Below are 17,088 nucleotides of genomic sequence, written 5' to 3' on the forward strand. Positions count from 1 at the left end.
TTAAACCTTGTCACTGATATGTTCAAATCACTGAATAAAAACAAAGCAATTAGATGTAATGCATTCATTTATTTTTATAGTAGTACTGGATACTTGTTGTACATTACTTTTGACAGAAACTAATGACAGATTGTTGTTTTTTTTTTTCAACTAATTGTAATTGAATGTTGAGTTTAATTTTAACACGAAAGAATACCACTTACTGAATTGTATGTTTACTAAGTTGAATTAAGATTAAAAATTAAGTTAGCAAGTAATTATGTACGTAATATCTATTCTGTACAATAATATTTACCTCTTTTATTAACTAAATATTGAAAATTATATATTATCTAAAGTGAGTTTTTCTGTTACAAAATTTTGTGTTGATGTCATCCACATTTTTGCAAGGACGCGTATATCAGTTTGGATGGATGCATTGTAGTACTAATAATAAAAGTATTGTATTATTGTTATTCTTGAATAGTGATTTATAATTAATAAAATAACGAAACAATTTAATCACGTCTGCGTTTGGAATAACAGAGGTGCGACTGAAGACTGAATTGAAAATTTATGGTACTCGTAATTTAAAACAAATCGCGATAACACCTATCAACCTGCAAACATGAGAGTGAAACAAAAACTAAACTAACATATGTTTTCTACGAATTGCAATAACCGGATCACAATACCAACGGTCCGGACTTTTTTATTCCTCTGACTTACGCTTATTGAAGAAAACGCTACCTTTTATTTTTATTTTCGATGTTGCAATTCACATTTGGTTAATTATAACTTGTCTGGATCTAGGGGAGGTTCAGCATTCCCTAGCCTCCCCCTAACTACAGCCTTGTCTAGGGGTTATGAAATATCGAGAAAATGTGAAAGTACCAAATTGCCCGATGGACTCCATTACTTAGGTTATCCTCAATAAGAAAAATAACTTGAATTTACCATGCTTACAATGACTTTAAAACGTCTGCAAGATTTCAAAGCATTCAGTTTTGCAATTCTTGATTTATTCAATAAAATAAATTGACTCATTTATTAATATAAATTTTTTGGAGGGGATAAGTAAATATATTTTGTAAATTTATCATGTCTATCATAAAACATCTGCAAGATTTCAAAGCATTCGGTTTTGCAGATTCAAAATTAAATTGCAAAATGTTGTTTCATAATTTTGATTTTTTTTCCAAAAGTCTGGCCGTTTCGAGTAAAAACTCAACACGGACTCATAAACTAGATGTGTAGGACTATGTTATTTTATATAATTTAAAACCCATGTACTATGTACAATTTTGAAGTGACGTTATCACATTATTGGTGGGGATGATTAGACAAATGTTACAATACTTCCTTCGCTTACAATCGGGAAGTAAAAATGAGATGAAAACCTCAGAACAACCGACTGTATGCAAACTCACTCGGCAGTATGAAGGTATGAAGTATAAAATTACAATTACTAATATTTTAATTATTTATCAAAATTTTGGTTTTAAGTTAGCCACATGTTACAAAAAATATTCTTATTCTACTAAAAACTAATCTACTTAAAGATCTAGTATTTATAACAATAATTCATTGACGAAATGTAGATAATATCTCTAAACTTATTTTATAACACAGTTGATCAAAAACTTCCAAAAATTTCTACAGGTTTTTTTCTTGTATATGTTCTTTTTTAAATAATTGGATCTAGTCATCAATTTACTTACAACTTTTTGAATATGTCCTTTCACATAACATGCCACTTAACCTACTTCAACGTATCCTCATATCATAACACTTAGGTATTAAAAATTTCTATGCGATTTTATCGATACAAAATTTGGTTGTACTTAAAGATATGGGAGTTCATACAACTTACCATAAAAGTATAATCTTAAGTCATACAAACAAATCTAATTAATAACTATTACATGTAAACTGTGTTGTCAATGACTTAAAAGGATAACTTTTCGGATTAAAACTTATGTTGATATCGCCTTAAGCACCTCAAAATAATCATTAAATTGACCTGTAACTCATTATTGTCAAGTTTAATTTCGACATTATCCAAAACATTTTCAGAAATTATGTCATTTTATTGATTTCAGAAAAAACTAAAGTGCATTTTCTAAACGTCTAAACTAACATCTAAGTAAGTTTATCTTACATATCTAATAGATCACAAAAGCGAGAAATGATGATATGTTCCTAAATCAAAATGATATCTATTTACGATTATACGCCTCTACGTAAGTTGCTGTTGTTGCTCTCCTCAAGTCCTCCTTTTTTTCAAATTTTAGGTCGAATCTTTGTTCCAAATATAGCACAAATTTTCTGAAAGCATTTTCCAGCTCCCCTCGTACCTAAAAAAATTATTTAAATAACTAGAACACAAAATATAAACGACGAACCTCTGAATTAATATAACAGAACAAAAGAGCTACCATGATTCCTTGTAACCCCTCAACTAAATAACTAATATAGTAATAAATATCCTGCGCTTCGCACGTATTGCTAGGAACGATGTTTCTGTTGGTAATGATAACAATGTGAATACCAAAAAGTGGTATCAAGAATAATGTTGCTCGAAACGTTGACCTACAATGTATGTAAAGTATAATCCTGTTCCAGAGGTGTAATCAATACTTACTTAACCTGTTGAGATACGCTACCACGTTTTAATTTCATTACCATAACTCGAATTATGTCCAACAACAACAGAAAGTTTATAACTAAAATGGCAATACGAAAACCATCGATAATCCACTGATCGTTGGTATCGTCAACCATCCAACAGTCTTTTGCTCCATGATCGTTACGCACGATGGCCCATATAAGCGATGGTAGAAACGACAAAACTAAAATCAGGTAAATATAGTACTACCTCCAAGAGGACTAAGTTCAAGAGCTAGTTTAAGAGTCTACTAAAGCCATTTACTACTCAAAAACTCAAAAGTGTGATTACCTGAAACGGCAACATAAATGTATGTTAAACTGGGTTCGTTTGCAAAAGCTCTAACAATAAGCTTGTGAAGGTAAAATCCGTCCGCAAGCATACATGCAAACATTCCATTTTTGGCAGCATTTTCAAAAAACGCCAAAACTCGACACGCCACACTATTTTCGTCCATTACGGTAGTTCCAGTCGAGTTAAGAGCATCCAAAATAATGATCTGTTTGGACATGATAGTTAACAAGTTTCTGATAACAATAATCAGAATTAAATTCCTGTGCATAATGTAACGCAGATTTTTTCTGAACGTACGCAAACTGAAAAAAATGACCACCGCTGGGAAAGATATCACCGTAGCAATGGCTAACGCGATGACGTTGAAAGTATGTCTGTGTCGAAGGACTGGTGCTATGGCACAAACTCCATAGTCTGTCGTTTGGTTCCAGGTACCATTTGCAAAACATGTTTTTTCGCTTTGGACTAAAAGAAAATTGATAAAGGTGGTCGAAGAAGTTTAGCGAATGATTATTTACGTTCACATACGTCAGATTCTGTGGAGTAAGCTTGTTTGGAGCAAGTCTCTTTTTGGATGGTGCCAGCTTTTGCAGGATCGAAGCAAGTCCAGCCATCCCAAATAGCCGGACAGGGGTATTCTTCGGCTAAAAATTGATACATTTATTAATGCGACAATATTTAAACATAAATAACCAACTTGGATAAACATTTTCATCTGTCATGGAATTTTCACAGCAGTCAGAGGCCTCTTCACAACAGTTTATCCACAAACCGAAAAAATGATCTGTTTGAAAAGACTTTCTGAGATATTGTAAAGAAGTTGGATCTTTGTAGTGGAAAGAGAAGTATTGGGTTTCCTATAACAAAAACTGTTACACCTATGTATAATTTTATAATAGTATGTATTACTTCGTCAGGAATCAAAGCTACTGGAATTTGAGAACCATTCAAAATATAACCGGTGATGTTTGTATATCTGAAATTCAGTCGAAAGTCCGGTGTGTAATTGTAGCAGTAATAACCCGTCCAAAAATCCCAAATTTCGCTGGTAAAATTGCGTTCTCTGAGTATACAAATTTTTGCTGTTACCTAAAAATAATGATTTTGCATTACTGTGGTAGCGAATATACTTTTATTAAAAACAAAAATGACATTTTGCTCTTATATAGGATGATTCAAAATTACTATGGCACACTGTTAAAGACCGGTTATTATTAAGCAAAGAAAAATTAATTTAAAAAATCCTTGAGGCCAAATGTAAAAGACATAAAAAATTTAAATATTATACAGAATGAAGCTGATAACAGTGGCTAATTTTTCATCTTTTTACTTCCCGAGCTAAGGAAGTATTGTAACCAAGTCCATTGGGGGGACTGGCTACTTTTTTTCGTCTATATGTCATATGTCTGTCTCTGTTGGTTTTTATTAAACAGATGATCTCCGGAATTACCAGACCGATTGTTAGCAAATTTTATACATATGTAAGTATATTAGGAAATCATGTAGATGGTAAAACGCTAACCAAAATTTGTCTAATCATCATGACGTCAACTCAAAATTTTTCACAGTAAATTCCATTAGACTTTATAATGTAACCTATTCCTGTGGTTGTGGTTTATGAATCAACCTTAATTTACCATAGGCATACTAATAAGAATTACAAAGTGCGTCGGTCGTGCTGGCTCAGTTGTTTCAAACGTTGTCTTACTAATGCGAAGGTCGCGGGTCCGACTCTGTTGCAAGTTCGATCTCCTTATGTGTCTTTTTTTCTTACATTGTGACTGGTATTATCTATATTTTTTAACGTGTAGGAGTTATCAAAAAAATGATAAAATTTTATAAATTACGAAAAACATTTATACGTAATATTTGGAGCTTATTTAGTTTTTTGCACTTTTGTTAAACAATAACAACAAATTAGGATTAACAAAATGCCATATAGTTAACTTCTGCGATTGTAAATTTGATGTTAATACCCATATACGATGTTACGTCGAACCAAAGATCATTACCGTATTATACTGTTACGAAATAAATCCATAGGCCGCCCCGGTACGACGCCTATGGGTCTTCTAGTATGTATTTGTTTCTTCTAGTATGTAGTATGACTCATCGGCCGGTCGAAGCGGCATTCGCTAAAGAATGGCCTAGAAGCGGAAGTCGCGATAGACTGGAAAAAGACCTCGATTGCGAAACATCGAGAAGGGAATATGGATGTCACCTTCGGGAACGAGATTATTCTAGCGAATGTTACGAACAACCAGACAAGTCGCGCCGAGATTATTTTGTACATAATCACTGTAATAGTTAGTTGTGTAAATTCGAGTTATTAAGAAATAAATTATTGAGTTTAACCCACGCCGATTTTATTCACCGATCATCGTAACAATACGTTAACATTCTTTGGTCCAGCTACTTCTTTCAACTAAAATTACAGTTCTCAATGTCTGACAAATAAATTATTTACACGTAAATTCTCAGAATATGATAATATCGGTTGCAACGAAAATTGACAACATTAGTCACATTTAAAGGGTTCGTTATCAGCAACGCGCGGAATTGTGTTTCATACGCTAGATCCAGTGCTGTCGCGGCGATAGTTTGATTACAAATATATTTTTCTTTTGGACTATATCAACATAATATAACATTTCAAGATCACAAATCTGTGGTCCTGTGTTTGAAAAATTAAAAATGGCATCGAGTATTTTTATTTGAAGTAATATAGTAATATAGAAGTAGTTTTTTAACAAGCTGTAAACACTCCTAGCGACGCACTGGCTACGACCTTGTGGACCAGATCAAAGCGTCCCCGCTACTCGCCGTCAAACACACCTTGCTTCAACTGGGGAACTGCATCCGTAAGATACTTTTCCGCCTAGTGGTTATCAGTTTACTCGAAATAGTTTCACTAAAATACAGGTTTTTTCACTCCATATACAATCTTTGATCTTTGTGTACATAACGAAATTAGGCGGTTAGTAAAATTGTTGGTTTGATATTTTTTTTATCTAACTATATCAAAAGAAAACCTATTGTTACGAAATAAACCCATACGTCGCCCCGGTATAACGCCTATGAGTTCTAGTATGTACGGCGATGATAACTCATTGTCGGTGACGGCGGTCGGAGAAAAGCCTGGAACCGGATGTCACGATGAGTTTTCCAAAACAAGCCTAGAAGCGGTGACGGAAAACTTTAAGAGGGACCGCGCGGCTGTTAAATGGGGAACCACCGTCGGGGGCAGTGTAGTACATACAGACAATGGGAGAAATCTAGTCAAATCCATTCCAGTCGAGTCGGAATTATTCTGTACATAATCGCTGCATAGTTAGTCGTATCAATTGGAGTTACTAAGGTTAGAAATGAAATTTTTATTCACCGATCAACGTAACGGTATAAGCACACTTAAATGCTTAAAACTATTGATATTTTCGACACCGTAAAGGTTTAAAATTATGTGCTATATTTCTGTTAAGCGTTTAAGAATTCTAATTTACATAAGAGTTTTTTTTCTGTATGAAGCAGTTAGTACAAAAACTGTTTCTCCGAAAAATCATGTTAACCTTCAAAAATTAAACTGTTAATTTTGGAAACTTGCTTGTTTTCCCCTGTATTCTTCAAATAATGGATTCCATTACCTTTAAATCAGCTTTACAAAATCTACACAAGATGAGGTACCACACAAATTCATCGCCTGTCGTACTCAGTAAAACACATGATCGAAAAAAGAAAAAGTCGACAGAAGAGTTTCGCCTCTGGTATGGTTGACATACTGAGTCACCGTGCTCTTTTGCCTTATTCTTAACCCTGCTCCTGAAGATGCCACTTACGAAAGTGTGCGAAACGTTGAGCCCAAAAATTCAGTTAACACGGTTCCAACCCGGAAAACGATCATGTAATAAAGTTGTACTCTAAAAGAGCACACTGTCCCTTCGCTTTCCAAACAGATAAGGCTAACTCAGAACCGTCATCCATAACTAAGCTTGTCAAGTTGGAAGAACCAAACCTTTAAGACTACCATCGGTCCGACAAGTACCTGGTATCAATTGCGACAAAACTACCAAATTTTGCAGATCTTCGATTAGGAATTGAAAACTTTGGCCAACTGGGAGCTGACACAAAACAAGAGAGGCTATTTTTTGCATAATTGACAACATAGTTGTACCGAAGAGGATCATACTGTATCTCTCACATCCTCCATACGGAAATAACGCTCACCAGTTCCGCTAACCCACTCCAAAAGACGCCAGGCCACAACTAAAAAGTAGATACGAACACTGGGCCTAATCCAGTTGATAGCTAACGTTGACAAATGACTTTTTTTTTTGGATCGTAAACTGACTAACTTAGAGTGATACGGGTCAAGTCTCGCACTAGTGTTATTGTGATGGATCTTTTTAATTCAGGACATTGACCTAAAATAACGGATAAATGTACATGTTTTACTTGTCCAGACATACGAATCTCCCTTTCCAAGTTACTAAAGTACGTTTTGAACACGTGAAGGAAAAATTTTTAAAACCCTACTAATTAAAGTAGTCCAAGAGCTATAAGGTTATATGACCATCATAAAAATAGTTGACCGCAAATAAATACCCCTTTGTATGGTTCGCACTAAGCTTACCAGTTGGCAATAAATCGTCTTCTAAACATTTCTTGCTTAGATTTAGAGATTATTGTAAACAACTTAACTTCGACACAATAACCTTACAGCTCTTGGACTACTATAGTTACATAGCATTATATTTATATCTCTCAATAGGATATTTTTTTATTCGCCTCTTGTGAGGCTTGGTGTCCATGAAACAAAACTGTAAGATACCTTTCGTGTCACGTGTTTATGACAGACTAGACAAACTGAACATAAGAACAAACATAATCCAGATTCTTACTCAGGATCCCAAGGATCAAAGAACTCGTGATATTTTTGAAAGTCAGAACAAAGATACGACATAAAAAAATTGAAGGAATGTGAAGAAAATCCTAGAGCATCAAATTTATGAATTAATATACCGTGATTTATCTTCTTACTGTTCTCAGTATTACTGATCAAATCATTTTTTAATTCCGGATTCCAAGGAAAGTCGGGCGCTGGCCTAATCACTTCAATAAAAATTTACCAAGATAGCGATCATCAATAAAGTATTAGCAACATATAAAAATTGGTCTAAGGTTATTTAGACAGAACTACCCTCGCCCCTGAAATAGAATAAAACAAACCCAGCTTTTTCGAAAAATTATAAATTTGATTATGCGAACTTTATTTTTTTATGAGAACACTTATAAGTTAAAATCAAGATATGTATGTAACGTTAAAGTAAATATAAAGAACCGTTCCAAATGAGTTTTCCCGTAACAAAATTTTGTGATTTTTGTAAATACACTTATACATATCACTTTCGATGTGTAATACTAGTGATAACAGTATTGTATTCCTAAATTTTGGGGAAAACGGAGTGGGCCGTTCCCGATGTAATCAATAAAATAAATTGACTCATTCATTAATTTGTATGAATCACCCTGTACAAGAAATTAAAAACTTTTAATGCAATGATAATTTATTCGGCAAAATTTTGAGATCACGTAATCAATTTTTTGGGAGGGGATAAACGAATACATTTTGTTTGACGATTTACCATGATTACGTCAACCTTAAAATATTTACAAGATTTCAGAGCAATCGGTTTTGAAGTTTCAAAGTTATATTGCAAAATATTGTTCACACACCACAAGTACAGGAGTATCTTATTTTATAAAATTTAAACAAACTTTTTATTATAAATTTTGGAAATGACGTCATCCCATTGGTGATGGAGATGATTACCCAAATTTTAGTTAGCGTTTAACCATCTACGTGATATTTCTAATATACATACATACTGTACTATAAAAATGGATACAAACACCTGACAGACACACCGACAGACAGACAGACAAACAGACAGACAGACAGACAGACAGACAGACGGAAACGGAAGACCACTTTTTTCATACTCTAAAGATCATGACACGTCGAAAAAATATGAAAGTGGCAATTCAGCCGATGGACTCGATTACTATACTTCCTTAGCTTACGCTCGGGAAGTGAAAATGGAAGAAATGCCCGCAAAACGTGTATTTAAAAACACCATAGAAGGCAAAATATGAATCCATTGTAACTGTGTCCATAACAGCACTATTAAATAATCAAAGTTTCTCCCAAAAATCGCACAAAAATCTCGAGAATGCTCAGCACTGCAGCCAGCATAATCCACGGTTACCTTATTGTTGCCAGATTTGTTACTTAGGTAAATGTTTATTTTTTTTGTTATTTAATCCTAAAAATTTAAAAACTTAATTCTCCGTGCTCCACTTAACAACACATTAAAAAATTGATTAAGGGACAATATTTTTTGTATTTCTTTAGTCAGAATTCTTAGTTTAAAATTTATAACTTAATCTCTTTGCTCTGAAAAATCTGTCTTTGGTTCTTTTTGTCTATTTTGAACCATTTTTCTTCATGTGCTCAATTTTTTGTGGTTTATAGATCTTTTGGTACTTTTGGAGTGTATAAAAATTAAGTTTTTTTTTTCATATCTTTGTGCAGTCGTTTTCTAACAATTTTCGCTTGGTCCAGAAGTAAAAAGCAATTTTAGGGTACCTAAAAGCAAGATAGAATGCTTTTGAGGTAATTTTGCTTGATTTTACGAGACTTTCAGCCATTTTTTCATGTATCTAATTTTCGAGAGTTTATATAGATCTTTTTAAGTACTTTTGGGATATCTAAATAATAGGAATTTTTGAAGGATTTTGGACTCTTTTAAGTTGTTTCATATTCTTTTATGGTCTTGTTTCAATGATTTTTGCATGGATCAAATACCTTGGTCCAGAAATAACATTTTTTATACTAATTTCTTGTAACCAAAGACGAAAACTTATCACCTTCATCCTGTGGCAAAAGAAAACCAACCAATTTTTGATGATTTTGTATTCAGAAAAGAGCTGCAACTACTTATTTGGCAGTATAATAAAAAAAAAGGAGAAATTAGAGGGAGAGTCACACTTTTCAAAAGAATTAATTTTTAATAATTAGAAAATTAAAGGACCAAACTTGACACATTATTATCTAAATTTGTTTAGAATAGTCTTCCTGTAGTTATGGATTTTACTGAGTGAATACGAGAAAACGTTGAATAAAAATTTATTTCCAGAAAGTTCGTAAATCCGTGAAAGGTTGTCTCATATATCAAACATTTTAGATAATCATCTCAGTTGTGAAAAAGATTATCTTGAATTCTCATCTTATGCTAAATATTCTGATTAGAGCTTTGAGTAGCAGAGCAGGAACGGATTAAGGAGAGAAAATACTAATACTATACACATGGAAATATCAAGACACAGAAAAGAGTCTGGAGTGGATGATTTTAGGGCAATGGTTACAACATCTGGAAAGAACACTAAATGTTGTGAAATAAAGGTCAAGAAGTATGAGTTCGCAAAATGTAAGATATACGAGAGAAACAAAATTAATCGTGGGCTGTAAACAAAAGGGAAACAGAAATCAGGAAAGAGTACAGAATGTCAAAACACAACTTAACCTCTAATTATTGTATAGAATCAGATTATATTCCTATATGAACTTATTTAACACACAAATGATTTACGTACTACTCTAGGATGGTAAATTTAAATTATTATGCTCAAATTATATTCATGACACCGAAAAAAACATAAAATTTAAAACACTTGTCATATTTTAACTAAATAGAAAATCTTATCTATACATACTTAAACATCTTACTTACACTCTCTGGTGCCTGAAGCAATAACACCACAACACATGTAAATATCACTCCACATTTCAGAACCATTGTTGTATAGGTTTGATTAGTTACAAATAAATAAAAAAAATGTCTATATTTCTAATGAAGTCATTCAGACATCAGGACGATTAATACTAAATAAACTTCAGCTTTATAATCTTATCAATGAATGAATCTATACTTATTGTTGTGACGACGTCATTAATCAAATTCCAATTGATATACTTTTATTATCGGAAGGTGATGATAAAATTAATTTAAACTTTATTGGACGAATAATAATATTAATATCTTCGAGTATCTGCAAATGTTCTTCTTGATTCCACTTTTTGACAGAAATCATATGGCAGAACCTCTTATAAAGTACCTGTGTATTTTTTCAAACTGATAAGAAAGTAGAGATAATATAGCAATAACAGAAATATAAATAAAAAATTATCAATCTAAAACAGATAAGTATTAATTAGATTAAAATATGTATTTGTTACTAATTAAAATACACAATTTCGATATTAATATTAAACTATATTGTTTTTACAAAAATTAGGAGGCATCTAAAGATTAACGGACATGACGGAAATAAACTGTCAAGATAAGGAACTAAAAAAATCCTAAATTAGAAGAAATTAATTAGTAGCAGTATTTTAAAAATAACAACAAAACTTTAACAATTATAATAAAAACTTGAGTTTCGAATTCGATTATGTGTTATAGTAACAAACACGACTTATTCTAATTAATTTAATAATGTTTTATTTTGTTATTTCTTTATAAATTCATGTTTAAAGAAAAATAACGTGGTGTGGTAATTATATGATATAAGTATTTTCGAAATAAAAAAATATATTAATTAACAAAAATGCGACTCAATCAGATACCGATTCAACGTAAGTTGCTGTTGTAGGTCTTCTTTTCGCCAAATTTTTGTTATTCAAATTATTGTCTAAACGTTGTTGGAAAGAAATATATATCTTCCTCATGGCATTCATTAATTCATGATGTACCTAAAAACTCTCTTTTCAAGTGTGAAAGTTAACTTCATCGAGACGAACCTCAGAATTGGTGTAACAAAATAGAAAAGCTACAATTATTCCTTGAAATCCCTCTAACATGTAGCTGATGTAATAATATATATCTTGTGCTGAACACGTGTTGCTGGGTACTATGTCACGATTTGAAATGACGATAATGTGGATACCAAAAAGTGGAATTAAAAATAAAGTCACTCGAAATGTTGTCCTAAAATATAGTTTTATGAAAAAATTAATTATTAACTTTGTAGTTAGTAAATTTAGTAAGATTACTTGGCTTGTTCAGAAATTCCCCTGTCTCTCAGTTTCATCACTATAACTCTTATAATATCCAGCAAGAGAAAAGTGTTTATGCCTAAAATGCCTAAACGAAATCCATCTGAAACCCACTGGTGGTTAGAATTATCGACCATCCAACAGTGAGTCCCATGATCTAAACCTCTCAGAAGAGCCCATACCAAAGATGGTAAAAATGAAAATACTAGAAAAATAAATACATAAAAATTAACGCTCTATTAACAATAGAAATTTTACTTAAAACTGCAGAATATATAAAAACAAGCTTCGGGTCAGCAGTAAACGGTCTGACGATGGATTTATGCAAGTAGAAACCATCAGCCAACATACAACTAAAAATTCCATTTTTGGCCACGTTCTCGAAAAAAGCCAAAATCCTGCAAGATACACTATTTCTGCTCATCACTGTATCCAGATCTGCAGATATCAATTCATCTTTCAAGATAATTTCCTTAGACATAATAGTCAACAAATTTCTCACTACGATAACCAAAATTAAATTCCTGTGCAAAATAAACATCACTTTTTGACGGAAATTTCGAAAACTAAAAAATATTAGTACAGCAGGTACACATAAAGCTGCTGATACTGCCAAAATTGTGACGTGGAAATCATGGCGAGGGAGAAGAATTGGGGCAAGAGCACAAGTGGTTTCATAGTCTGTGGTAGGGTTCCAGTAGCCACCAGAAAAGCACGTTTTTTTACTGAACACTGTAATGTTAAAATTAATAAAATTTCGAGAAAAGTACAAGATTTTTTCATTTTCTCACATTCACATGCTCGGGTTTCGGCTGAAAAGGTCACCGTTGGACACAGTTCTCTCGATATGGTGTCAGCCTTTGCAGGGAGAAAACATGTCCAGCTGTCCCAGACAGCTGGACAAGGATAGTCGATATCTGAAAATTATAGTATTTATTTATTTATACATATTTTTATTTTCTGGTCCTTATGTTCACGGACACAAAAAATGTCAAAATCAAAAATTTACAATTTAAGTTACTGCAAATATGTAAATTTATACAAATTTTGATTTTTTTGTGTAGCTTTTTTTGCAAATTAATTCATTATGCTCAGACCATACATCATCTTGTACGTGTTATAAACATGTGAAAAAAAGCTCGTTTCAAACTGTAATAAATTTAACATGTTAAAAACGGCTACGTTTGTTTGAATGAAACAAGCTCTGTAAAATTACTGACAGTGAAATTTTTTACTAACTTGGATAAATATTTTCACTTGTCATATGGACATCACAGCAGTGAGCAGCTTCGCGGCAGCAAGTTTTCCATTTTTCAAAAAATATGTCTTTTTTGAAAGAGCGCCGAATGTAGTCTAACGACGTTTCATTTGTATAGTCATACAAGAAATAAGAATTGTTATCAATCTACAAAAACTAAAAAAATATATATAAAGTAAACAAATATGTGTTTTTACCCATGTAACATTGATCGCAGAGCCATTAATTTCTATAATTTCAGTTTGATATATAAAATTTAAACGATAATCTCCTGTATAGTTGTAGCAAAAATATCCAGTTAATGGATTCCATAAACTACGAGCCTGGAGACGTATTAAACCATCAAGTCTCGGGGTCATAAATCTACATATCTTCTCATTTCCCTATAAAAGACACACTGTTAAAATATAGGACATAATCCATTCGCATTTACGTATAGTGTGGCAAATTATGAAAAACTACAGCATATTTGTATAAATTTTGAAAGTCCTGTCAAACTAGCCTACAGGTTTTTCTGGAAACTTTATACATTTTTTTAATCCTCTACATATACTAACTTAAAAACTTCAGTTACAGTATTATTAATACCAAATATATTGTTAAACAAGATAACTAACGTACCACAAATTGGACTCAACATACTATTTCATGTTATTTTTGTAACCACTCAAAATATATTGACCTGTGAAGTTCAAGACGGTAGTAGCTAGTAAGATAGTAGTATAAGGACTGATTTTGGCAAATTGAGTTATCGGGACGTTTTTTCTTTTCAAAATTTTTGTCTTTAAATGTACTCTTCAGAAAAAATCATGTCCAGAAAAAATCAAAGTTTTTTATAAAGAAAAAAAAAATAATCAAAAATTCGAACTTCCAGAAATTCACGGTTTTTCTCAAAAAGTGAAAAATCTCATAGAACCTCAAATCAAACATTTTATTTCAATTTTTTTCTAAAAAATACATTTAAAGCCAAAATTTTTGACAAAAAAAGTCCCGCTAACTCAATTTTTGAACCAGTTACAGTTTTTTGAAAAAAAAGAGCCTTTTTTGAAAAATTCATAACTTCTTTTTAATTGGGTAAAAAAATTTGAAAAAATTCTCAGAAATGTATTTAGTGGGGTAGGAAAAAATATAAAAATTTCAGTAAACTCGAAAGGAGTTGGGTTCAAATGTGGCCGATTTTATATTACCAAGTGGCCTCAAAAGATTTGAAAATCAAAACGGTAAAGCAATATATCGAACCTCTCTCTCGGGATAAGATTGCAGTCCCCAACCACTCGTATTCCTTGATTGAGAATATAATTCATGGATCACATGACCCCATTTCTTCCAATAGAATTTGTTCATGCCCTTAGTTACATGGCTATCATAGCGATAATAATTTTATTACCTTATTGTGGTCTGTTGCTATCTAAATTTCAAAACTGTCAAATTTGAAAAAAAATTTAGAATTTCATAAAATTTTCTGTCTATTATGGCTTGCCAACTTTGGGGGCAAGCTCAAAACGATGAAATCAATTCTATTATCAAAAAATGTGTTCATTCATTATATTCTCATGTTGAATATACCTCGTGATGTGATTAATAAATAATCGAAGACATGACTCGTAAAACTGAGGCAGCACATTCAACTCGTGCTTCGCACTCGTTGAATCTGCAGCTCGGTTTCACTCGAAATATTATCGATAATAATCATATCACTTGTTATATTATAACTGATAATAATTGTTGTACTATTGGTTAATTTAAATTACGGGGGTGCGAATTGGCTTCTCTTATTAATCGCAACGATATCTACTTTTACAAAATGCTTTTGAGGTAGTTTTATTTTTTTTAGTCTGGTTGCAAAGCCCATAGCAGTGAGAGAGACAGAAAACATTATCTTCTGTCTCTCTTTGAACCATAAATGATATTACTAAAGAATACGCAATATAGAAACAACAGAAATGATATATCCCTACAAAAATAACGTTCTCACTACAGTTTACTCCTTATTGATACATGATACTTTCCTTACTCGTGTTTAAATTGAACGTTCACAGTTACCACTATTTTTTTGAGATTACATTTTCCAAAAATAGGTTTTTTTTATATATAAATTTTGTGTTTACTGGAAAACGTTAACAATATTTCGGAAAATGCTCATCCATTTTAAGAAAATAGGCAGGTCTACAATTCGAAGTTTCCTTCACCATTTTATTTTCTTTAAATAAACTTTGTGTGGCACTGGTTTTTTTAATTGGACTGGGGGTATCTGAACTTTTTTGATTAATTTAATAGAAAAACTGCTTAATGGATTATTGTTATCATCATCTCATTATTGTTATTTCTATTGTTCACGAAAATAACATGACAGAACTATACCTATATAAATGTTCATATTGAGTAAGGATTTTTAAATAAATGCCAGAATGTAATGGATTTAAAAATGATCGACGATTAAGACCACGGCCCTTAAGACTATATTTGCAAGAAAATGTACGTCGTATTTGTTACCCAACAAATGGTTATTTGCTTTCTTCAAAAGAGGATTTTGTGTCCAAAAATGTTCCCAATAAAATTTTGGCTACAACACTATGTATTTATACAAATGTAGTGGCAACTTACTAATACATATGTTGAAAAAATTGTCAAGATACTGATGACAATCACTGCAAAAAGTTTTGAAACCATCATAATTTACCAATTATTATTAATAACAACGACCACTATAACAAAAATTTGACGTTCACTAAATTTTGTATGTACCTATAATCTTACCTATCTTATCACTGAAAATATAAATAACCATATTTATGGCTTGTATTGTCACTGTACAACCATTTATTACCCTACCTAAAGTTTTTATATTATAATCCATCATAATTCTAGATAAACAACATAAGTTCAGTGCGCTTGTTTCAGTAAACAGTTAGAATACGTTGTTCTATTAAGGTACATCTTATTTATGGTCAATTAAAATTATTTTTTTCAGTACTAGCTTGAGAACGTGTCTATTGTAGTCTGCTTCCGAACTGTGAAATTAAATTTCTGTCTACTTATTACAACTAAATAATAAATATCGTATTTAGGGTTGCCTATCTCTCCTATAAAAATCTTTCAAATTTTTCGCGTAAGTAAAATGTTACTGCCTTTTACCTCATTTCCGGAGGAGTACAAACTCCATTTTCTTCCATTTTTTGTTTGTTAGATCGAGATAAACAGAAGTCACAATTCAGCAGACGTTCACAAATATCAACAACGCTAGACAATCAAAGAAAAGAAAGGGAAGAGAAGGGAAACTTTCATTATCGCATTCTAAAATTTGTTAAATTTAAATTAAACTTTTTTCAAAATGATTTTATTACAAAAGTCCTTTGCGCATCCGTTGGAAAGTACATAATTCATATTTTTTACAATATTTTGGGACTACTAAACTTCAGATTATCAGTTCTAATAATCCAATATAAATATCATGTTAATTACCACATTTTTTATATTTTCTACATATAGTTTCTATACCTAAAATTCGTTTTAAATTGTTTAGGTATCAAATCATGTTATATTAAGTTACTTAATTAACTTATTAATTTATAACGATTTTATTTTCCAATAAACTTATTTCAGAATTTTTGCAGCTATGTAAACAGTGGGGTGTAAAATAAAGAAGTAAATTTAATAAAGATATTTAAAAGTTGTAAGTGAATTATTTCCATCCACTGGTAAGCGAACCTTACCTGGAGCGATCTACAAGTATAGACAAGTTCTGCCAAACAACCAACTGCTTGGGTGCTTGCTCCC

The 17,088-nt window shown here is 31.9% G+C and overlaps 2 protein-coding genes across 4 annotated transcripts; both read right to left on the reverse strand.

Annotated features, from left to right (window-relative positions):
- Positions 1-1,494: 1,494 nt before the first annotated feature.
- Positions 1,495-11,256, reverse strand: LOC135126971 (calcitonin gene-related peptide type 1 receptor-like). Its single transcript, XM_064053237.1, has 8 exons — positions 10,729-11,256; positions 3,851-4,030; positions 3,639-3,798; positions 3,460-3,585; positions 2,939-3,406; positions 2,624-2,831; positions 2,385-2,571; positions 1,495-2,336 (listed from the first exon to the last, which is right to left on the reverse strand). Exons 1-8 carry the CDS (start codon positions 10,792-10,794, stop codon positions 2,199-2,201), a joined length of 1,533 nt encoding a protein of 510 aa, XP_063909307.1. The 5' UTR covers positions 10,795-11,256; the 3' UTR covers positions 1,495-2,198.
- A 293-nt stretch (positions 11,257-11,549) lies between these two features.
- LOC135126970 (calcitonin gene-related peptide type 1 receptor-like) lies at positions 11,550-16,112 on the reverse strand. 3 transcript variants are annotated; one of them, XM_064053235.1, is made up of 8 exons: positions 16,069-16,112; positions 13,509-13,694; positions 13,293-13,458; positions 12,845-12,970; positions 12,312-12,785; positions 12,051-12,258; positions 11,799-11,985; positions 11,550-11,750 (listed from the first exon to the last, which is right to left on the reverse strand). In XM_064053235.1, the coding sequence occupies exons 2-8, from the start codon at positions 13,668-13,670 to the stop codon at positions 11,613-11,615; spliced, it is 1,461 nt and encodes a 486-aa protein (XP_063909305.1). In that variant the 5' UTR covers positions 13,671-13,694; positions 16,069-16,112; the 3' UTR covers positions 11,550-11,612. The 3 variants fall into 3 exon arrangements, with proteins under 3 accessions (XP_063909305.1, XP_063909304.1, XP_063909306.1); XM_064053234.1 differs by lacking the exon at positions 16,069-16,112 and adding an exon at positions 15,916-16,031; XM_064053236.1 differs by lacking the exon at positions 16,069-16,112 and having other exon boundaries at positions 13,293-13,467; positions 13,509-13,555.
- Positions 16,113-17,088: the final 976 nt, after the last annotated feature.

This window comes from Zophobas morio, unplaced genomic scaffold (assembly GCF_036711695.1).
Source record: "Zophobas morio isolate AGI-343-1 ecotype UQ-CSIRO unplaced genomic scaffold, CSIRO_AGI_Zmor_V1 ptg000011l, whole genome shotgun sequence".
In the NCBI taxonomy this organism is placed as follows: domain Eukaryota; kingdom Metazoa; phylum Arthropoda; class Insecta; order Coleoptera; family Tenebrionidae; genus Zophobas; species Zophobas morio.